The sequence below is a fragment of the Ambystoma mexicanum genome, chromosome 1p, assembly GCF_040938575.1.
Source record: "Ambystoma mexicanum isolate Mex_15411 chromosome 1p, UKY_AmexF1_1, whole genome shotgun sequence".
NCBI lineage: Eukaryota > Metazoa > Chordata > Amphibia > Caudata > Ambystomatidae > Ambystoma > Ambystoma mexicanum.
The window spans coordinates 239,141,783-239,165,297 of NC_090921.1; the positions used below are offsets into that span (position 1 = coordinate 239,141,783).

General features: G+C 42.7%; 1 protein-coding gene across 1 annotated transcript in view; it reads right to left on the reverse strand.

Annotated features, from left to right (window-relative positions):
- LOC138472643 (uncharacterized) overlaps nucleotides 1-23,515 on the reverse strand; it is a 104,537-nt gene that overhangs the window by 43,482 nt on the left and 37,540 nt on the right. The window contains exon 4 of the mRNA XM_069610954.1: nucleotides 20,965-21,078. Within this exon, the coding sequence (XP_069467055.1) occupies nucleotides 20,965-21,078 (114 nt within the window). The remainder of the gene's footprint in view (nucleotides 1-20,964; nucleotides 21,079-23,515) is intronic.

The following is a 23,515-nucleotide window of genomic DNA, read 5'->3' on the forward strand; positions in this document are numbered from 1 at the left end:
AGACAGAGTCCATAAAAATTTAAATAAATAAATAAATTCAATCAATGCCCCAGGTGATCCAACAGGATGGTCTATAGCGTGCATGTGCGGTGACTCATCTGTTTGAGTACACTAATATATTTTATCGCCCACATTTATTATTATGGTGATTTCCAGTGCTTTCTTTACAGCCTTTTTACATCAGCTCAGTGCTATTTTAATTTTTATGACACAAATAGCTGTCAGAACCAGTACCAGTATAGCTAATTAAATTTTGAATGTGTTTGCCAACCAGGTGGGTATCCATGAGAACAGCTAATCAAACCAGTCATTATTTTCTATGTCCTCCCCCTCTAACACCATCTTGGTGTGTAGCTCATGTGGTGTGATTATAGACTCTGTAAGGGATCCATTCTGCTCATCGTTTGCTGGTTTGAATGTACAACAATATTATCCTATCGTGGCACAAACTCCCCCCTAGATTGCCTTTATATAGGGCAAGGATATACCTATTGTGGAGAATCATTAATCTGACGGCTCTCCACTCTTCCTTGATTGCATTAAACCCCTTCACTGTTGCATTTATCATCTTCAGCAACTCCCATTTGGTGATTCTTAACCATTTGGCATTTGTTGCTGCTTGCAGGCCAGGAGCAAGGTAGGATATAAAGAATATTGTAGTTCTGCCAAACAATTTATGTTCATTAGATATGTCATCATAGGCCTCAATTGATTTTACTAAAAAAACGAAATCTTCTTTTAGGTACGTTTTAGGGCAAGAGACCTCTTCTTTCTGGCGTTTGTGGTCATCAGGGGGAAATCACTGATCTGGACCTCAATTTGTGGCACTACCAGTGCCAGTGCATTTATTACTATTGAGCATATGCCTCCCCAATTTGGAGGGAGAAGCATACAGGCTTTTGAACTATAAGCCCAATAGTGGTCCATTAATACAACTGTGCACACCTTCATGAGTGGTAGATCCATAATGCTGTGGTACCTTTGTTCATCCCTACTTTCACTGAACCATTGTTCCTGAAACACAGGGTTGCTGTTTTTATTTGAATTATAGGTACTGGCCCTCCTTCATCTTCTACTCAGGTAAGCAATTTGAAATCTTCAGTCCATTCTTTAAGGCACACTCTATTTGCATTCTGCACAACCTCTAACAATGCTGTCATGAATGCTCTTGCTTTGCAGCCCATCATTCTATAGACCCATCCTTCTGCAGTAAATACATCTGCTATTATGCGTAGCTGGGGTCTGTTCCAGCAACCAGGTATTTCCTTTATTTGCTTCCCTTGTGTGTCATTGCATGGTAGCAGTCTGTGGTCTTCTATTCTAATTTCTCCCCTATTTGGGCCTGACAGTATATATCACCTTGTGTTGTGTTTTGACATTAGTCATCAGAGGCTTTTGCTTTATAAAACTGCCCTCACAAGGAAAATGTGCTTTGTACCCATCGTATGGGGGCCCATTTACCCTGGAATTGTCCTCTTGTTGCGCATAGTGCAAGATGTGTCAAGCAATGTGCTCTGCTGCAGGTAGTTTTGGTCATCCTGCACACTTCTTTTTAGCCTTGTAGATGGTGTACTTACAGGATGTGTTTTGGGTGTCATCTCATCTGCTATTATTTCAGGAACTATTCTTGTGTTATCATCAATGAATACTGGCCTTTCCATAACATTACTGTTAAACCGCTTCACTGCAATACAATAAACAAAATCCCAACAACAAAATGCAAAAAAGAATGCTAAAATAATAAAAGCCAGAGAATATACTTTTGCAGACATCTGTATCTATAAGCTTGTTTGGGTGACAAAAGAAAATATTTGTTATTATTTAAAAATGATGTTATACCAGAAAAAAACGTCTCTTTTCTTTCACATAATAATAAAGCCCTTATTCACACAGTGTTTTCCAATGGCGTTTTGCTATTATAAAATGCTTCTGTGAATTAGGCCCACAATGAAAAAACTTATTTTAATAAAAAAATGCTTTTAAAATCCCACTGTCGTATAAAATGTTCAAAAACTCCTGGAAGGGGGGGTAGCATTCAATAACCTTAATGTCTTTGAGGAATGTTCAATAACCTTCTTAGAATGAAAACAGCACACTGTCTCTACTCTGGCAATCGCCCTTGTCTGGGGTGTTCGTAGGTCTTCTTTTTCTTCTGCCTCTGTAACTTCTGACAGGGTGGGTGGCCTCATCACAATGATTGTGTACATCACAAAGGTGTAGAAATGATTGTTTTCCCCTAATCAGAACTTCTGAGGGCATTGCTACTTCCAGTATACACTGCCCTTCAAACATCAGCTAGTGCCACTTGCGGGTAAAATTTCAACAAAGGGCCTGGTCTCTGGGATATAATGGGTGAGGTTGTAATAAACTAGCTGTGTTAAAATGTCCATTTAAATCTTCAGTGTTTCTTGCTGAGTTCGCCTGTCTTGTATGTACTTGTCAGGCGATACATTTCAGAGATGTAGTCATAGCCATCAAATATTCATTAATCTCGTTACCGAGCACTGTTGCTGAATTCTCAGAATCTGTTTGACCAAGTGTGGGAGGAGTAATTGGGACAGTCAGTCTTCCTCCTGTCACCATCTCATGAGGTGTCATGTGGTGGTCAGAGGCTGGCTCATTGCAACCAATCTTTATGTAAAGGCTCTTTTATTTTTGAAATACGTTCCTTCAAGAAGCTAGTTAGGTGCTCGCAAATCTCATTCACTTGGGGATAAGCAGATGAAAATGTGTGTCTTATTCCCAATAAAGATATAATTTGTTCAAAGACTGCATTCACACAATGGGGTCTGTTTTTAGAACATAACCCGTTGCATACTCCCCATCTGGTAAATACCTCGCTTATGAGGAATTCTGCTGCTGATATGGCATCTGGATGTGCACATGGTCCTGGTTCTATCCAGTGGGAAAAAGGGCATAATACCCCATTCATATATTGATAGCCATTACAATTTTGGAGAATATTCTCATAATTGATGTGCAAATGCTGAAATGGTCCAGTGGAATGGGGTATTGCTCCTCTCGCTATTTTTAATGTATGACCGCAGTAAACATTTGGCAAACCATAAAATTAATAATGAAATTGGCCAGATGTTCATTTAAATGTGGGCTGAACCAATCCTTCAAAATAGTTGCCGCAAGATGCTCCCTTGTGGTATGTGCTGGGTAATGTAATTGTATGGAGGGAAGGCAGGCTCTAGTTGTGAATGTAATTGGTTGAGTGCTACTATTAGCAACTCGATAGGTGTAAGAGGTTTTCCTGTGCTATTCTGTTACCAAATCAACTCTACAGGGGATAATGAACACCACCTATTCTTCTATAAGTCCTGTTCCTCTTGTGGTGCACGTCCCTGCAGATCATCAATTTGCATTCCTGGCAGTGTATTAGAGCATTTTTTCATCATCATGTTACGTGTGTGTTTATTTAAGGAAATTGCAATGTCAAATATCTCGGGGAAATATGCTGGCCCTTTTTTTGCTTCTGCATCTTCAGCTTTGTTGCTGCCGGAAATCATGTCTGCACCTTTCGTATGTGCTGCGCACTTCACCACATCAATCATCAAAGGATATTCAAGAGCTCTTGCAACCTTTCAACCAATTGTGCATGATGTACCAGCGTTTTGTCTGTGCACTGGAAGCCCCTCCTTTTCCAATGTGACAGACCTGAGTGTACTGTTGTTATCACAAAGGCGGAATCGGAATACACAGTTACCAACTCATCCATATGTGCTTCAAGTGCTATAATCATGGTGACCAATTCTGCCACTTGCACTGAAAGATGTGCTGGCAATCTTGTACTTTCTACTACCCCAAACATTGCATCCACATTTGCCTTTACTACTGCCATCCTCCTATGTCTTAGACCAATATTTTGATCTATCATCAAAGAACTATCAACAAAGAAAATTATACCACCTCCTAGGGCATTTTCCTTTACACGGAGCACGCCATCATAATAATCAGTGTAAGTAGTACAGTCATGTACATTACTTCCCACCTGCACTGCTTCTGCCATACATTTTGCAGGATTTACTATGCAGCACTTAACAATTTTGATCGGTGGATTTTATATGACGACCTCATAACCAATCGCGCTCTGGGTAGTTAATGTGCTTTTGGGCTTTTCAATAATGTAACTGAACAGCCCATTGTTATATTGGATGATTTCTCAATGGCAAGAGCTGCTGCAGCCAATGCTTGCTCAACAATTTGTTCTGTATTCATGGAAGCCATGCCAATATCACCTGTACGCCTCGAAATCATGTCTCTGGGTTTAGCGGCACCGCTCTTTGTGCTTTCTGACCATAAAAAGCTCTCACAAACTCATGCGCATTCACATACTGAATACCTGGTGTCGAGCATATTGTTCCCTCTTCAGTGAAAGAAATCATGTTTAGCTTGCTCATCAAATCTCTCCACAATATGTTAACTGGTGTTTTACAAGAATATAGTAATGGCATAGCCATTGCATGTTCTCGTATTATCATGAGCAATTTGCCTGTACAAGGAACCATTGTCATAGCCCCAAAGAATCCTTGTGTGTCCATTGATATTCCTGGCATTGGGACTTTCCCTCTTTAACACAGGATCTCGTTCCTCCCCTGTATCAACCAAGAAGGAAAAAATCTTGTCACCTATTGTCACCCCATCCTTGGTTCCTCTTCCAGTTCTAGGGTAATCGATACAATTAGGCAAATCAAGTCACTCTGTGGGATGTCCTATTGTGGTTACACGTTCAGTCCTGCTACAGTTTAGGACTTCCTTCTCACTACTGTCACACCCCCTACTCAAGGTGACTGCACCTGCCGCAATATGTTTGCCCACCCATTGTGCCACCATATTTTTTTGGTACTGGTGTCAATACTGGTGTTTGTACTTGCATGTGCTGTATCTGTGGTTGAACTGCCTGTTGTGTTTGTGGTATTTGCTGCACCTGTGTCTGGGTTGGTTGATATTCTGTGTAATCCTGAGCATTGCAGTCTTGCTGTACAGCGCTCTGTGGTGTTGGATAACCAGACCCCCTTCTTATGCCAAAATACTGCTAATTTTGTAGCATTCCTCCCCTACTTCTGCAATCCCATGCAATGTGTCCAGTTTTTCCACAAGTTCAATACTGTGGTCCTGGTCCCCAAAATTGTGGTTGTCCTCTGTTGAACCCCCCTGGCTGTGGTGCGTGAAATCCATACCCTCTTCCACTTGGCACAAACCCTCTCCCCCAGGGGTAATAATTGCATTCTCCTCTTCCCATAAAATGCCCATTCAAAACTTGCTGTATTTGCTGTGGTTCCTGTGCACTATTGTCTTCCCCAGCACTCGCTACTACTGCTCCCTCTACTGCCAATTTTCACAACTTCTTCTATGCCAATTTTGCTTCCTCCATCTTTCTTTCCTCAACTTTCTTTCATTCTCTTGTTTTAATCGACAATGAAGAACAATGTTCAATTGTATCTCGGGCCATGGGTTTATATCAATCCCACAATTTTCCTTAATTGTCTTTGTACCTCTTTAGGGAGTTCCAGACATACAATATGCTAAAAAACTGGTATATTTTTGTCCCAACCTCCCTTTGTTTCTAACCACCATTTCTCTTTAATTTCTTGTATGTAAGCAGCTGGCTCTTCATCTGGTCCCATTTTACGGGTCATTATCACACTCATATGTGATGTATCTGGGAAAAGTATTCTGATTGTGTGCCAAACATCTGCCCGACAATAATTAAAAGATGAACAATCATGCCTGGTATTTTATACTGTCACCCCAGGGTACCCTGTTCATTTCCAAATGACTTCTGATTGTTCCCCCAAAATGTTAGCAAACACGCTCTTCATGTCTCCTACCTCCAATGTCATGCCTGATGCTTCTCTTTTCAACTCATAGATCCACTTCTCTGCATCCTGCTGTAAGCAATGGCAATTACAGATTAGATTATTTTTGTCTGTCTGTGGCTAAGGTATATACTGTGCGAGTCCTCTGCCATTCTGTAATAAAAGGATTGCATCAGTCCACTTCTGCACACGCCAGCAGCCACACCCTTTGTCCTCTTTGGCACTGCTGCCATAAAAACCTTTTTACGGCCTGGTAGATCTCTTAATCTATTTACCTATGGTGTATTCCTTTTTGGACTCATTGGACGTTTCAATGGGAGCAATAGTATTCTAGTGGGCTCTATCACTCTTTCCCGGAAGTCTATCAAATCTCTCTCTTGCTGCAGGTGCGCCTGTAGAATGCGATTGTTCGGCTTCCTCCTCCCCACACTCATCATTACCTTCCTATTCCGAATTTCTTTTCTCTTCCTCTTCATCCTCATCCATTTCCTCAAACTCTCGTCTTCTAAGGGGCTCTCTCACATACATTGCACTGACTATCTCCTCCAATACATCCCTACCCATACTTTGCAGATACTTCCCCAATTCTCTACTCTACTCATGCTATCTCTTCTGCTTCTATTTAGGCTGTCACTGTTCCTTCTTCTAACGTCTTCCCTTTCTCTGTCGGTCATTGTGTTATCAACTTAATTTCAGCATCCCTCCCTCCCTCCCTCCCTCTCTCTCTCTCTCTCTCTCTATCTCTCCCTCTCTTCTGTCTCTCTCTCTTCCTCTCATTTTCTTTCTTTTCTACTTCTCTGACTCCATCTTCTAACTTCTTCTCTTTAGGATCGTCTGTGCCTTTGACATCAGGTTTGAGTATTATTGGCCCTCGTATACATTTATCTGACACCGGTTGCTCTTTGATCTTCTGCCTCTGCTTCTGTTAGCTTTGCTTGCAAACTACACCATGCGTCATATTCTACCAGCAATTACAATGGTCTTAACTTGTTCACCTCTTCTCCCCTTAGGTTGTCATCATCACTATATGCTGGGGGTGAATATCTGGTGTAAGTATACCCTGCAGCAGCCTAATGAGTATTGTCCATGTACAGTCGAAGACAGGATGCTGGTCAGAGGAAGATAACAAGCTATGGGCGGTGTGCACCCGCAAGCATGCTTGTTAAGCATCCATTCTTTCTTGCTCGATTCCACTACCTCCTCATCGAACATTTTCCACAGCTTGAATATACAGCTTGAATATACTTAGCCTGTTCTGTAATTACTTTCCCTTATGTATTGCATGTAAATATGGAGATTACAAGAGGGGTATCCCCTACAATGGTAGGAACTGGGGAGGATGACTGATACACAAAAGAAGATATTCCTACCAGTGGTTAGTTCAACATCTATTTTGTAATTTTGTATACAAATTCAATTTGTGACATTTCTGCATCTTGTTCAAAGAATTTGAGATTATTATGTGAAGTGTTATTTGTCTTGATTCAATCAAGAATTTTCATTAATTTGTGCATGAGTCACAATTCTCATTCTGTAAAGTTTCTGCACAATATTATGAACATAATTCAATAAAGGTTTACATACCAACAGTATTACAAACGTGCTAGAGCAAAAGGATGGTGCGAGTAATACCATATATAAATTATCACTAAAGACAAAACAAGCTAAGTGACACAGAATGTCTAGAAATCGCAAAATGTAATTTGCGAATAGTCCAGGGTCAACACAGAGTAGCTGCGTCTCAGCATATGTACATTAACCTCCTTCCTCAGGACAGGACTTTCTAGTGGACAGATAGGGAATAAAAAATATAATGAGTATACTAAACAATAGATAGTGTGTGGAAGTATCACCTAATATGAACAGATGCATTCATAGTGTGCCCACTATTTTAATTTCACCTCCAACATTATTTTCACAACCAAAGAACTGGCCTGAAGGTGGGATATTCCTTAGCATGGGTTATTTATACAATTGTTTCTTACTAGGCCATTTTCTGCAAAATACAACCCAGATGCAAAGCATGTCAGGCCAAGAAGTCGGTCCCTGCATCCTGAAGGGCACAATCTGGGGAGCAGGAGAATACATCAAAGAGGTACCAGGGATGTGACTTATTTCTGGAAATGGAGAATGTTGCATGCCAAATGAATATGTTTGCTGTCACCGCCGTCTAGAGTGGTAGAGGTGCAGATCCCTTTTTAAATGATGACGCAATCTGTAAAGATTGAATCAAGAGAAATTAAATGTAAGGGAGAGATGAGGAAAAGCCTCTCTATTTACAATTAGAGCAGCATCAAGTCAGGCACAATTGACTTGTTTTGCTTACCCGGGGCCAGTAAGATGGAACGAGCATGCAGAGCGGTGCGTGCGCTCAGGAGGCAGACACCGACTGCCTGGAAGCATACATTGTATATCCAACTAGACGCAAGGGCATTAGTGATGTCATCGCATCACTTGGAGTGGAGCCACAACATCATTGCAGTGGAGACAAGCTGTCCTGCATTTTGCCGGCAGTTGACATCAGGTTTAGCATTTTAACAGAGTTCAATTTGTGCTCATATTTTACAGAATCCATCATGTTTCACTATAGTTCTTTGCACGGTGCAACCTAGAAATTACAAACACCATCAGTGCATCCTGCCATTGCAGTCATTGTTAGTAACAATAATGACAGCATTTTATTCTCTTCAAAGCGGATTTGTCAGCAGTGATGAAAATAAAGAGGAAAAGGAAGGCCACCTTCCAGACTGTTGCTATGTAGATGGTTACAGAGTTGTTATTCACATTGAGAGGATCATTTCTTTTACTTTACATTGTGAGAAACCAGAAGGTGTCTCACCCACTAGTCCCTGAGGAACTGTCATCCAGGTGGCCAGGACACGGTCATCGCTTTTGGATCCAGGTCCTGGGGGTGGACCAGTGCGGGAGGATCACCTGGGTGAGGCGTCTTCGGGGTGTGGGACACTGGATGATGAGTCATGATATCCCCTTTCCTGTAACACCTTTACCCCATCCTACCAGGTAGGATATTTAGGAACTCTACCCACTCCCCTTTTACAACACAAACACTTTCACACAACAGACCGCTATGAGAGAGAACACACTAACACCGGAGCAGTATACCTGATGTGTTCCAATACAATGGTCAGGCGAGGTCGGGCAATTACTGACACCACACACACCTGACTTCCATTAAGCTTCCACATGGATAAAAGACAGAGCTGGAGAGCCCACTCTGAGCAAAGCAAAGCAAATGAGGAAACAGCAGTTTCAAGATGGCAGCCGAACGAGAGAATAAAGACGGCAAACCAGAAGGGGATCGCAAAGAGGGAAGATCCCTTGACCTTGTTGACAAAGAACTATTACTTTCCAGGAACCTCGAGAATAGAAAGCATAAGACCAGGAAACCAGGCGGAAGAATCCTGCATTGTGTGGCAGAGATACCTGGTGCCATCCCGCATCAATAATCAAGGCGGGGAAAAGCAACAGCTGCCGTGGTCGGTATGTGTTGAAGCCTGGGTTGCCAGAAGCAACATTGTATGGCTAGCGCTGGAAAGAACATTGTTAAAACGCGTGTGATAAGCGTCACAAGTGAACTTTAAAAGCAAGATACAATACCTTTGACAGAGTGGTCTGACACCAAATGAGTGCTCAATCACAGGTCTTTGTAAGGTATCCAGCTGAGAAGTGGCAAAGATGAAAGTAAGTAAAAGGTGATATCAAGAAGAGAACGAGTAAATGTGAATCGAAGTGATCCTGCGAGGGGTCAAGCAAGATCCTGCACACAGTCGAAATTCTTCGATTTTGATGAAGTAGAGAAATGTGTTCCGAACCTGGCGGAGGGAGATCAAATCAAGGTTTTGTGTTAAAGTGGGTCTGGGCCCAGTGGAGGAGGACCCAGGGTGGAAAGTAAACCACCGGAGATGTTTTCAATGTGAAATATTTGGTCCGAGCATGGTGGAGGGAGACCAATTGAAGTTTTGTGTCATAGTGCGTCTGAGCCCAGTGGAGGGGAACCCGGGGTGAATAGTAAATCATCTCCGAAGTTGTATATGTGAAATTCTAAGAAAGGAACTTTAATGTTTGTCGTGTTAAATCAGGCCCTCTGAAAAAAGAGACTTTGAATGGCAGACACTTTGGCACAGAAGGCCCTGATGTTGAGGTTTTGAACTGCATCCTCATGCTAAAGAAGCAAGAAAGTGTGCTAAACTCGAGTGTGCCACCTTGTCCCGTGCTGGAAACATAAGTAAGGGAAGCTAACGGCTTGAATATCCTGACATATCATTTCTTGAACACTTTTCTTTTGCATATACATTGTTTTCCACAGTATGTATATCTATAAGTAAGGATTAGCAATAGGTTTATTAGTATAGGCCCTTTTATTTTGAAAGACTCAACTAGGACTGCGTTATTATTATTTGATGATCGTAGCTTGCTCCCATCTTTAGATTTAGGATTAGATAGGTGTTTTTCAAACCAATTGAAGTTCAATAAACACCCTCCTTTTTTTGTTTTTCCCCTATTCTTTCTTTTGCAATATTTGATTAACTTTCTTTGCACGAGATAATAATAGACGGAAATGTTAAGTCATCCATGTGATATATCTTTCTGAATTCAAATGAAAAGTTTATGTATAGACTATGTCATTTTCAATTTAAAAAAACACCCTTCAACTTTGATCACTTATGTCTGCCTTACTGCTTGATACCATGCCTTCCTTACAACATGCAGTTAGTTTAAAGAATGTTCTGTTCATTGCAGACAGACTGAGACTCTCATATATATATAATACCAGTGGGGTAGCTTGATTGAGAAATATGTTTAGGTCACTCTGTGAACAGTCAGGTTAGCAATATGGCATTATGGACATTTTCATAGTTATTTAAACAGATTATTTTTAGGTCTGTGTTGCCACTGCGTGATTGTAGCATACATCTGAAGCCCCTAAACCAATTGTAGAAAGCTTGTAAATCGTTTCATTTTCCAAAAGCCTGTTCCACGTGTCATAGAATCCCTCTCCTAAACAACACCAAAAAATACAGCTCACAATCTAAACCACTTGCCAACAACACTAATTCACTCTTCTACCAACAAAACATCTTTAATATCCTATGTTATACTACAATTATAAAATTCCGCCAGCACACAATAACTCAATTCAAAATCCAGCTGTCTTCACCTTACCGCGTCGTCTTCCTCGACTGTCTGCAAAACTCCTAGGGAACCTTCCTCTGCTACCAAATGTACAGATGGGCCCAATTTGCAGAACTAGTAAAACCAATACTCAATAATGGAGTACTCAGAGCGCACAGAAAACCCCCAGCTTTATTCAAACCATCAAATCAACTCAGGAGAATCTATCGGATGCCACACATGGTCGCGGTAAGCGCTTTGATGAATGGGCATGAGGAAATCCAAAAGTCAGAATTTACCTCAACATTGTCCGACTACCCCACTATTATTTTTTATTAGTACCTCGTCGTGCTAAATAGCACTTTGCCACCCTTGGACAGGCTCCGTTGGCCTGTGCTGGTGTGTATCTGCCTTTGTGCTTAGGTGCCTCCATTGTTTGCCATGTGGAAGGAAACACCTTCCAAGATGTCCTCCCGCAGCATGGCCCTGCCTCGTTCTACCTAACCATGCCCAGTCTACATAGCTGGGCACCAATTGGCCTCCAGGCTAACTTTATCAGCCTATCCCTTGAGCCGGCCCACGTCAACAAGGCCCAGGGAAACAAGGCTTTCACCTGTCCACAGTCTGTCACAAGCCGTTCATGCCATCTGCCAGACTCCCTAGTCAATGTGGCCCGTCTCTCTCAACTTGCATTCTTAAGGTAACTTTTTGCACCTGACAATGGTGTTCTACCCTTCTTCTGTAACGTGCTGTCAATGGGCTCCGGAAGCCGACACTGATCTTCCCGTGACCAAGAGCAAGTCTATAACATTACATCTTGCACGGCTATTAAAGCTACATGCAAAGTCTCCTAATAACCTATGAACACGCTGACATTCTTAACTGCCTTGTATCGATTGCCACCAACTGCTTCCCATACCACAAGTTAAACATGCACTGCTCATGTTTGGATGCACCATGCAAATTCACACATTGTACTACCTGTTCACCTGTTATTTGTATAATTCTTGCCCCATCCGTCCTGATCAGCCTTAGTACAACCTTGTGCTAGATACCCACTTCCCCCTGCCTTTCGACGTGATAATAGTGCTAAGGGGTGTTGCTAGGTCTGGAAAAGACCCGGGACTACACTGATGTCGGAATTGTCGGGACTGGGGGCTAGCTAGCCTTTTGCTTGTATCTCCTGGGATTCTATCCGGGGCTACAACCAAAAGATCAAGGGCTATACCCCACTTAACCCCCACTCGCAACGCCTCTGGTGCCACGGGCAAACCCAGACTGCACACCTTGCCCTCTCGCCTTTGGCTGCTGCTAATGTGTTCCTACCGGACATCTGAATGTGTGCATTGTCCCCTCGAGCCCCTGTGACTGCTCCCACATTGACCACATATCTGTGTCAAGCGTGCTGTTTCCTGATTAAACGTCGACTGTGCGCATACTGCAACAATATACCTATTCCTGTGTGCACTGCCTACCGTTGCTATCCTAATTGTGCTCTGCGTTTCAAAGAGTTACTGTTTGTTTGTTTATTTTATTTATATCGCGCACCTGACCCGGAGGTAATTGTGCGCTAGAGGATAGTGATGGTTACAAGACATAGCATTTACAGTTATGTATAAGAGTACAGTTTGCGCATTCAGGAAATTACAATGGTACATATATACATATTTAACATTATACATATTATACATAGGACCTAGCAGTAGTACAGGATGGATAGCACATACTAGTTATACCGACCTCCTAACGGTCGGTGGTATCAAGAGCTGTCATTTTATGTTTTGGTGAGTATCCATGTGATAACATAGCTTCTGAATTTATTGAAGGCTTGTATAGCCTGAATATTCTGAGGGAGAGTGTTCCAGAGCTGGGCGGCTAATACCGGGAAGCTGGAGCTTCCGGCTCTTTTTAGATTGTATCTGGGCACCGCCAGACATGGTATGTTGGATGATCTAGTGATTCTATTGGAACCTTCCATGAAAATGTATCTTTGAGATAGGGTGGGGCTTGGTGGTTAAGCGCTTTATGAGTAAGGCAGATAGTTTTTAGGTCAATTTTGTCATGTATAGAGAGCCACCTGTAGTGCTTTCTTGTTCCTGATATGTGCTCTCTTTTTGGAATGTTCAACACTGCTCTGAGCGCATTATTTTGCATGATCTGGAGTTTATTTAAGATGGTTTTGTTTGCTCCTAGATAAAGGCTGTTGCAATAATCCAATTTAGATTGTATGAGTGCTCTCGACAGAGTAAGGCAACTGGTGGGGGATAGTAAAGGTCTACAGGCTCTGATCAACTTGCCTGTGTAGGCTGTGGCCGACGAGGTCATGTTAATCTGCTTAATTAGGTTAGACTGGGCATCGAGGTAGAAACCTAAGGTTTTTACATGTTTGGCGATGGGTATACTGTTTCCATCGATGAGGATATTTGTGTAGTGAGGTCTTAGTTTGAGAAGATTATTAGATTATCCGACTAGGAGTAATTCTGTCTTATCATCATTCAGGCAGAGGCCATGTGTGGCCATCCATGCCTGAATGATGATGTAGACTTTGTTAATCTGTGAAACGTCTATATCATAGGTTCCTGAACTGGGTAGGTGTATCTGGGTGTCGTCCGCATAGTTTGTGTTGGTGACACCCAGACAGTCCAGTTTGTCGAAAAGTGGCTTTGTAAAAATGTTGTACAAAGTGGGCGAGACGTAGGATCCTTGAGGGACTCCGCAGGTGATAGGGATGGGGTCAGCAGCTGCTGAGGGTGAGAACACGCGCATAGTTCTGTTAGCGAGGAAAGATTGGATCCAGGCAACTGCAGAACTGGAGAAATGGGCCGCTGAGGATAGGTGGTTACAAAGTATGGAGTGATCCACCAGATCAAAGGCCGCAGAGAGGTTGAGTAGAAGTAGGATGGCCATCTTTCCTTTGTCTTTTAATTCATCGATATGGCTTTTGAGGTCGACAAGTGCGGTTTCCGTTCCATGCTGGGGTCTGAAGCCAGATTGCCGGGTACCAAGTAATTTGTGAGCTTCAAGATAGTCTTGTATTTGCAGGTAGGCTATTCTGTCCAAGATTTTCAGTAGAAAAGGGACTGTCGTGATTGGCCTGTAGTTAGTTGGTATAGCCGGGTCAAGGGTCTGTTTTAATAGTGGTAGAACCCAAGACTGTTTGAGGTTACTAGGGACGGCGTTGTTAGAGAAGGAGGGGTTTGCAAGTTTAGTGATGAATGGGGCAAGGTCTCTGGCGGCATCTTTTATGATCTGGGCTGGGCAGCTATCGCCCTTACAGTTAGATGGTTTAAGAGATGCAATGATTTTGTGGACTTCAGGAATGGTGACTTTTTTTAATGTGAAACCTGAGTTGATCTGAGTGGTAGGGGTAGGTGCAGGTGCAATGACTGTTAGTTGGGGTCTTTTTTCAGCTATTTCGGTCTGCAGTCCTTTAATTTTATTGGAGAGGGCATTCTGAATGCTGGTACACCAGGCTTTATCCTTGATGCATGTATCTGGCGGTGGGTTGGGGTTCTCTGGTTCTCTTAGAATGTTGAATAATTCTTTAGTACTGGAGCTGGCTTGGGCTATTCTGTCATTATAGGTTTCTTTTTTGGCCTGGATTATCTTCTTTATGTAGGTGGCAGTGATAATGGCAAGGTTAGTTTTGTTTTCAGGTGTAGGGGATGATTTCCAGCGAGATTCCCATTTTCTTTTTTCAGTACAGAGTGTTTTTAGCTCTGGAGTGAACCACGAGTTAAGATGGGCTTTAGGTTTGCTTTTTCGTAGTTTTAGTGGGGCAATAGCATCAATGGCTTTAGTCATGGTCTCGTTATAAATGTTGATTAGAGTGTTAAGATCGTTGGAGTCCGGGCTACCAAAGGAACTAGAGCATCTGCTGTGATGTTACTTTTATTCCTTGTGAGGCAGGGGGGAGCAACAATGGGCTTTTTCTTTTCCAAGTTGTTGATAAGCAATTCAAAGGTGATATGGTGGTGGTCAGACCATACTAGTGGTGTTGGATCAAGTAGGGTGATGGTGCAGTTGAGAACCGCAACCCAATCAAGTGTCCTTCCTTTTGCGTGGGTAGATTTGGTGCTAATTTGAGTATAACCCTGTTCTAGTAGTGAAGAGGCTAGAGAGGTGGCGTGTGGGTCGCTGGCGTCCTTATAACCGAGGTTGAAATCTCCTAAAATAATATTTTGCGCCGTGGGTGACATAGTGTTTTGCAAACTGTGTCCCATTTATATTTGGCTTATATTCACATTGCCTTGATTTTACCTGCCGCTGATTGTGCATTTACTGCCTTCTGAGACTGTGTGCTCTGCACACCGTATTACTTGCCACCCTACTGCCTTTACGGTCCACTCGTATTGCCCTCATTGCTTGATTTGCCATCTAAACTGTGATTACATTGTATTGCTCCCACCTACCTTGATGGTGCTCACATTGCCCTCTGAGAATCCTGTGCTCTGCATACCGTACTCACCTGCTACTTTACTGCTTTATACGGCCCTTTTGAATCACTTTACTGTCTATTGGACATCCAGATTGTGTTTATACATCCAAATTGTGTTTACTTTGTACTGTTCTCATCTGCATGATTGTGCGTATACTGCCCTCTGAGAACATGTGCTTTGCACTCCCCATCCATTTGCCACCTGTTTAATACAGCCCACCTGAACTGCCTCACTGTCCCCATTAGTCAGTCAACCGTACCTACATTGCCCACGACATCTGATTTAGCTCCCATTGCTCCCCGGCCACTCTCCTTGACCCTGTTCAAGACGTATAGTTACCTCACACTACCACCTGATAAACATGCTATATGAACATATTATCTACATGGCAATAGTGGCCATTATAATCTTCCTAACCAGTAGCTCAGAGCACTGTGACTGGTGGCTCCTTCCATATGAGGCTGGCCAAGTTTCACCTATCCTGCCGAAAATAACAGCCAACAACCTCAGTATTGTCTATCCAAACCACCTATGTAGTACAGGTCCATGAGCCTTTGCAACTTACCCATGCACCACTAATGATAGAAACCTTAAACTCTGCGCTAGACTCTCCAAATTGCACGAACCACTTATGAGATCCTTACCCCCAATCAAAAATTGGATAAACTGTCCTGTTGGTGCAAAGCCCTTTAACTCCAACCAACCTACCTCTGGGTCTGATTCTCGCACCAATGCGTTCAGCACAAGGCACCTAAACCCAAGTTAAGTGACCAGAACACACCCACTCCTATCCAGCTCATAGTCAAAACAGAGGCACACTCCCTCAAAGGAGCACTCCTAAATGTGAGATCACGCGTTGCCCATGCCACTGACATCTCTGACTTAATATTGGAAAGTAACTTGGACTTCCTTGCCATAACTGTGTCCTGGCTGCACAATGCCGCAGGACCTTCACTTATGTTAGCCATCCCAGATGGCTATACGATATCTAGGCAAGATAGAGATGGAACCCGAGGCGGAGATATCGCCATTATATCTAGAGCAAGTCTCTCATTGAGACTACCCCCCCCCCCCCCCACAAACTATGCAATCATGTGAAATCCTCACTGCTAAACTCCCTCTAACCAATTCCCAGTCTCTCACTATCCATTTGATCTACATCTTGGGACATTCAAGGAGGGTATGTACAGCATACTAGCCAACAACCTCAAATAAACTACCCAATTACTACTACTAGGTGACTTTAATTTAGGTTTCAATGACCCTGCAGACAAGCATGCCCATGAAATAGCCAACATTATTACTGCATTAGGACTGTCACAAAAAATTAACAAACCTACCCATATCAAAGGGAGAACCTTAGACTGGGTAGCCGACTATAATTGCACCGCCTCCATCACTTCCATCTCGCCGCTAGCGTGGACAGATCACTCCCTTGTGTCCTTCACACTATCAACTACTAGATCACCTCCTATGGCACCCCAAACTGTCCCACCTTGTCCAACTAGAAATAAAAAGAATATCACAGTGGACAAAGTGATTCCTGCCATTCTCCCTACACTAAACTGACTGCCTGACAACTTAGACCCTGATACTTTGGTCCACAAATACAACAACATTATGCTCAACACATTGTATAAGATTGCACCACTCAAACTTAGACCAAGAAAACCTAAAGCCCATCTAAACAAGTGGTTCACTCCACAATTAAACGACATACGTCTCCTAAAAAGAAAACGTGAAACTACCTGGAGACTATGCCCGTCCAATGAAAATAAAGTCAGGCTAGCTACAATTTCCATGCAATATAAAAATGAAATTTGCCTGGCTAAACAAAACTCCTACAACGAATGCATCGCCAAATCCAATTAAAGTATGAAGGAACTATTCACCATACTAAAAGAACTAGAGTCTCCGATTCCCATACCTGACATCTGCATCAAAAATAAAATCTGGTGTTCAGATATTCAAAATGCTCTAGCCAATAAAATAAAGACTCCAAAATAAAATAAACCAAAAAAAAGACTCTCTGAATCTACAGCACCCCCCTAATACCCCCATGCCTAGTGATACACCTACTGCCCAGGTCACTAGATTCCGCTTCACTAAAACCTCCAACTTAGAGGTAGAGAAAGTTATCTTATCTCTCAAACCATCCAATTGTAAAGATTACCTCTGCCCAGCTCAAATCATAAAAGAAGCTGCCAGAGACCTGTCTCCTTTTATATCCAAATTGATCAATGCCTCCTTCACCTCTGGCACCATCCCATCCAACCTAAAACAATCATGGGTACTCCCACTCTTCAAGAAACAAACCCTAGACCCACTCATTCCCACCAATTACCGACCTATAACGATGGTACCATTCCTACTCAAAATACTGGATAAAGTCGCATATACACAGATCCAAAAATGTCTTGAACTGCATAAGCTCTGGGGGCAAGACAATCTGGCTTTCGCCCACTACATGGGACGGAAACTGCCCTTATCGATTTAAAAACACTGATTGTTGAGCTGAGAGATAAAGGAAAGACAGCCCTCCTCCTACTATTAGATCTGTCAGCTTCATTTGATCTTGTGGATCATAAGGTCCTTTGTAATCACTTGGACTCAGCAGCTCACTTTTCTACAGTAGCTATCAGATGGATCGAATCATTCCTGAGTGAGAGAACCATGAGGGTCTTCTCACCATCGGCAACAGCGGACCCTGTCCCTATCATGTGCGGTGTACCCCAGGGCTCCTGTGTCTCCCCACCCTGTATAACATATTCACCAAACCCTTGTTCAATGATCTGGACCTTCTGGGTATCATCTACACTAACTATGCAGATGATACACAGATTCTCCTCCCTCTTTCTGGGGATTATGGCAAGGATTTGGCGCTGGTGAACAGGGTTTATCTCATCATCCAGGCATGGATGGCCACACACGGACTATGCCTGAATGATGATAAAACAGAGCTGATAATCCTGGGTACCCACTCTAACCTCAACAAATTAGGCCATGAATATTCTTCATTTACCATAGATGGAAACATCATCAAAGTAACTAAGGAGGTAAAAACCCTTGGCTTTTACCTTGATTCGACCATGTCCTTTGACAAACAGGTGAAATCATTGGCTTCCACCACCGCTTACACTTGTAAGCTTATCAGGGCAGGTAAACCATTCCTCTCATATGACAGCTGCATGATCTTGGCTAGAGCATTAGTACTCTCGAGGTTAGATTATTGCAATGCTCTATGCAGTGCATAATAAAGCTATTATCCAGAGGTTACAAACTCTTCAAAATAATGCCTTAAGATCTGCACTAGGCATTAATAAAAGAGAACATATCTCTGCTACTATAAGGCAATACAAATGGCTCTCTACCCACAATAAAATCTTGCTAAAAACAGTCTCCTTGACACACAAAGAATTAAATAATGCTTCCCCCAGCTACCTCTCAGACAGATTAAATAAATAAACTTCTCTCAGACCGACAAGAGCTGGTAATGCCAAATGCCTTGTGGTACCGAGATTTAGACTTAACAAGATCGGCAGTAATAGCTTCCCTGTAAAGGCTGCTAAATTTTGGAACTCCTTGCCACGTGAGCTCAGAGCAGACCAACCATACTTACACCTTAGAAAGAACTATATCAACCTGCTCAACTCTACTGACTACTAGTTTGTACTACTTCCATCTATATGGCCCTAGCTCTCCTTGTTAATACACTGTATTTTTGAACCTACCTTGTTTATAATCTGTACATTTGTCTATACTTCTCTCTGTATTCATACTTGTAATTATATTGTATATTCTGTTTTGTCTGTAATGCTATGACCTACTTGTAACCTACTTGTAACCTTGTAAGCTTTGTACCTCCCTACTGCGGTGCCCTCATACCCTTGGGTTTGGTGCGCATTAGAAATAAATAAACAAACAGACAAACAAAACCTGGCACCCCAACTAATAGCCTCAAGCTGTACTTTATACATAGGTGTTAGTTATATAATTTGGTTAAACATACCTGAGGGCTCCACCTGGGCCAAACCTCCTTTAGTTCATATTTTCAATACATCATCACATTGATAATTAATTGATTGGCTCTGCTCCTTATTGGCGGTGTGACACAAGGGATTTCTATTGGTTGGCAATTTGCTCACCAACCTTGGACATCCAGACGGACGTCAAGATATGCGAGAGATATAAGGTGGGGGAGAGTAGTCCATGGTCTGCAATTATTCCAATTAAAATTAACTCCTTGTCATTCCCCAGCAATAAGGCCTATACTTTCCTTTTTACATGGCCTTGTATATCATCTCATGTTTGTCTGTGTACTGGGGAGTTTGTCAGGTGTCTTACCTGTGTTTGGCTCATAATGAATAGCCAATGTTCTCAGTGACTTAATAATGCGCTAGGGGACTGTGTTGAAGAATAAATGTCTTCCTATTAATTGGACTTTTAGTTAAATCTGATGCGGTTGTTTTATTCTTTGTAACCACAATTGTTTTCGTTCCTCTAGGTTCTGCTCACCCACAACTCCCTTCCTGGCGGTGTGACCTTGGTGCTCACTGTGAACTACTGTCTGGGCAGCTTCAAAGACTTCTCAAATAAATGTGTTTTTGTAAATTCAGCACCTTGGATTCTAATGTGTTGCGAATTCTTGGACCTGCTGAGGCCTCCATGTTTGGGAAATGGCGGTACTTCTGCACTCTCGCCTCCATGCTGGTGACTTATATTCATGTTTGTTCATGTAACATTAATCGTGTACATCTGCCATACATTGGTTTCCCTGACTGTATATGTTGCAACATTGTCTTCCGATAGTTCCTTTTGCCCTTCCAATGTAGTTCCTCTCCTGGTACGCAGGATGAATACTAGCTATAGCACACTACTTTGTGCATTCTACGGCACAGTTTAGATCCCTTCCAGTGTCTCTCAACCTAACTAATTATTTATGACAGATGTATGTGCATTTATGGTTTGGCTGGTTTATGGACTCTGCCTCAGCATGTATCGTTTCTCACCCATAGGCTCATGGGGCAGCATGGCCTGTTTGTACTTTCACCTTTAGGGTAACAAGGAAGAGGAGGGGCAGAAATTGGTAATGCCACATTTATCTGCACCACTGCACACTGGTTATCGTCACACCAGAGTGGCCGACCTGGAAGGAAACTATTACATGAGATGGAGGATCCAGATGGAAACCGAGGATGGACTACCATAAGGAACAATTTGGAGAATTGTGACTTTGTGTGGGTGGGAAAAGTCCATCAGACATGATGTCAAATGGATGGGGCCAGCTCATGAGGAGATGTAAGGGAAACATGAGTTGGAGGTGGATTGGGTTAGATTGGGTGGTGGGCTAATTGGGTGCTGTCAATTTATCCGGTTTGCAAACCTGGTTGGAATAAATATTCTTGCATTGTCCATTCACTACCAGACTATTGAGTCTCTTATTTGATTTGCGTTGATAGCGTCTACCCGGGGATTCACATCATATGTAAACCATGTCATAACCCTTTGCTTTCCTGCAAAAACCTCTGACAAACACATCACCATCCCTTTCACGCATGGCCTCTTACCCTTAGTCTTCATCACCAGGAGAACGAACAGCGCAAGCAGCAAAATCAGACTGAAAACGGCAGCCACAGTGTAAGTGTGGAAGAAGGGCAGACCCCCTGGAGGTTTTAGTGGTTCTGCAGCGAGAGAAAGGCACAAAGAGACCGGGGGTCATGAATATACATTGATCCAACGCGTGTGATCCTCACTGTTGCAAATATTGATTACCACTTCCTGTTCTCCCATGTGCATGTCACTACATCCCCAGAGCTCTATATACCTTCAACCTTTAGCCTGGATCACACAAAATTCACCGGGCCTCGGCAAGTGCTGCTTTTGCACTGGACCGTCAGTGTACATTTTAGTTTTGCACTGGTTTGTCGGCACAATGGTCCATCACCAGGGAAAAATTGCTGTCACTTATGTACTTGTGATCTGAGCCCTGCAGATGCCTTAGAGAATTTTAGTATGGCATCCAGTGCTCAATTTGTAAAAATAATAAGTGGCAGGGCCCAAAAACTTTCTAGCATTCCTGTGACACTGCTGCTACCACCCATAGCTGCTCCCCACCGTGTCGACATAGTCTGGGGTTACACTGCAGCTCACAGCTGCTCATTGTGGTTGATGGATGCACTGACTATCACCACTTCATAATAAAAGTGAGACTGAAACAATAAGTACCAGGGCTCAAGAATAAACACTCCCACAAATGAAGCACTGGCAGCATTGTGACTGTATTACACCACCAGAACATGGGGTATTGCTGAATGCTGGGGCATCATACCTTGGAGTAGTCCATAGAATTAAGGAACCATAATCCGAGTACTTGATAACTATATCATGGAGTATCTAAATTCAATCCAGTAATGGTTTAATGCCATGGCTTCTGTGTTTTCAAAGCTTCTGCAGGTTGATAGGTATCGAAGTAGTTTTGCACACAGGTTTGGACAGATCCTTATGGTGTCTGAGGAACTGACAGATATACCAATCCACAGCCTTTTCTCCCACTCCTGGGCTTCCTCCTAGTAGGCACACACCTTGAGTTCATCTTCAAGCTTTGGTATAGTCTTTCTTTGTCTTGTTCATGTTTGAGGCAGTATGAGGAAGTGGGTTTCGTTTTCTATGACACCAAAGCCACATTGTTGGTCAGATCTGGTTTTATCTATGTGATCCTTTTTTTTCTTATAGTGCCGTGATCCGGAGTATCTAGTGCTTTACTCCAATTTTCTGAAAGCGGTCTGAATCCTGGACTTTTGTAATTTAAAAGGCGTATTATAGCCCCATATCTTTGAATATCCCACTTTATTCTAGCACTGCAATTAGTGATTTCAAATACTATAATGCCGTAATCCCTGTGTATTCACCCCTCAAGTAATATGGGTCCCAGTGCTAAGTACGTGACATACACGTCCTATCCACATTTAATGTTAAATACGGTTGGTGCTGCACAAAACACACCACAGCAGCAAAACGGTTAAAGAGGCAAATGCTGAAGTATCATCTAGTATCATGGCATCAGGTTCTGCAGTATCATCCAGGCCTGTATATGTTCCAGGTTTAAGAGGGGGGGAGGCTGCAATAGTGAGAGTGGACCCTATGTTGGAGGCATCTGTGCCTATATGTTACACAGATCTCTGTTTTACAGAGACATTGACCAATTTGATTTGATTTGTTTTATTATATTAGATTTTTTTTTAATGTTGACTGATTATTCATTATATTAGTAGAACACTTTATAAACAGAGGATTTTATTTTTTTCTCAACCCCTAATTGCTGATCGGTTTTCTAATACCAGGATTTTAGGAACTTCGGCCATTGAGTTTACAAATTCGCCAAATCCCCAGGAATCCGTTAAACTCTCACCTATCGCTGACTACACATATTGATGCTCTGGTAAAAGCATGCCATTTTCATTGATACTTATTGAGAGCTGTGAAACATTTTTTTAACCGACCCATAATTTCGGTTACTTGTCCAATTCTGGGTATTCTCTTGTATCGACTTTGGCAACTCCTTGCTAATAGCCCCTACTAAATCATCATTAGCCATTCTAAAAGCAGTTTTTTTAATGCGGGTGCACACCTTATGTATGACACAAGAAACACGCATTGGCAATGCCAGTAGTTTTGGCGTTTACGGGCTGCGAGCAAAAGTGAGATTTGGAGAAGATGGAATGAGGTGCAAGAGGGGATATCTTTAAGGGAGCCCCAGTCTTGCAAAGAGGGAGGGCACGAGGAGGAAGGGTGCCACATAAGAGTGACAGTGCATGGAGAGGGAGAGAGAGAGAGAGAGAGGCAGTGCATGGCGAGAGGCACCTACTGGAGAGAGAGACAGCGCATGGAGAGAGAGAGTGGCAGCACGTGGAAAGAGAGACCGTGCATGGAGTGAGAGATGGCGAGAGAGAGAGGCAGTTCAGGGCGAGAGGCAGCTACTGGAGAGAGCGCATGGAGAGAGAGAGAGAGAATGGAGAGAGCCCATTGAATGAGTGCATGGAGCGAAAGAGAGACTGCCGGATGATGGAAGCGCAGGTAAATAACCTCCATCCCGCTGCTGCCCCGAACTAACTGCTGAAC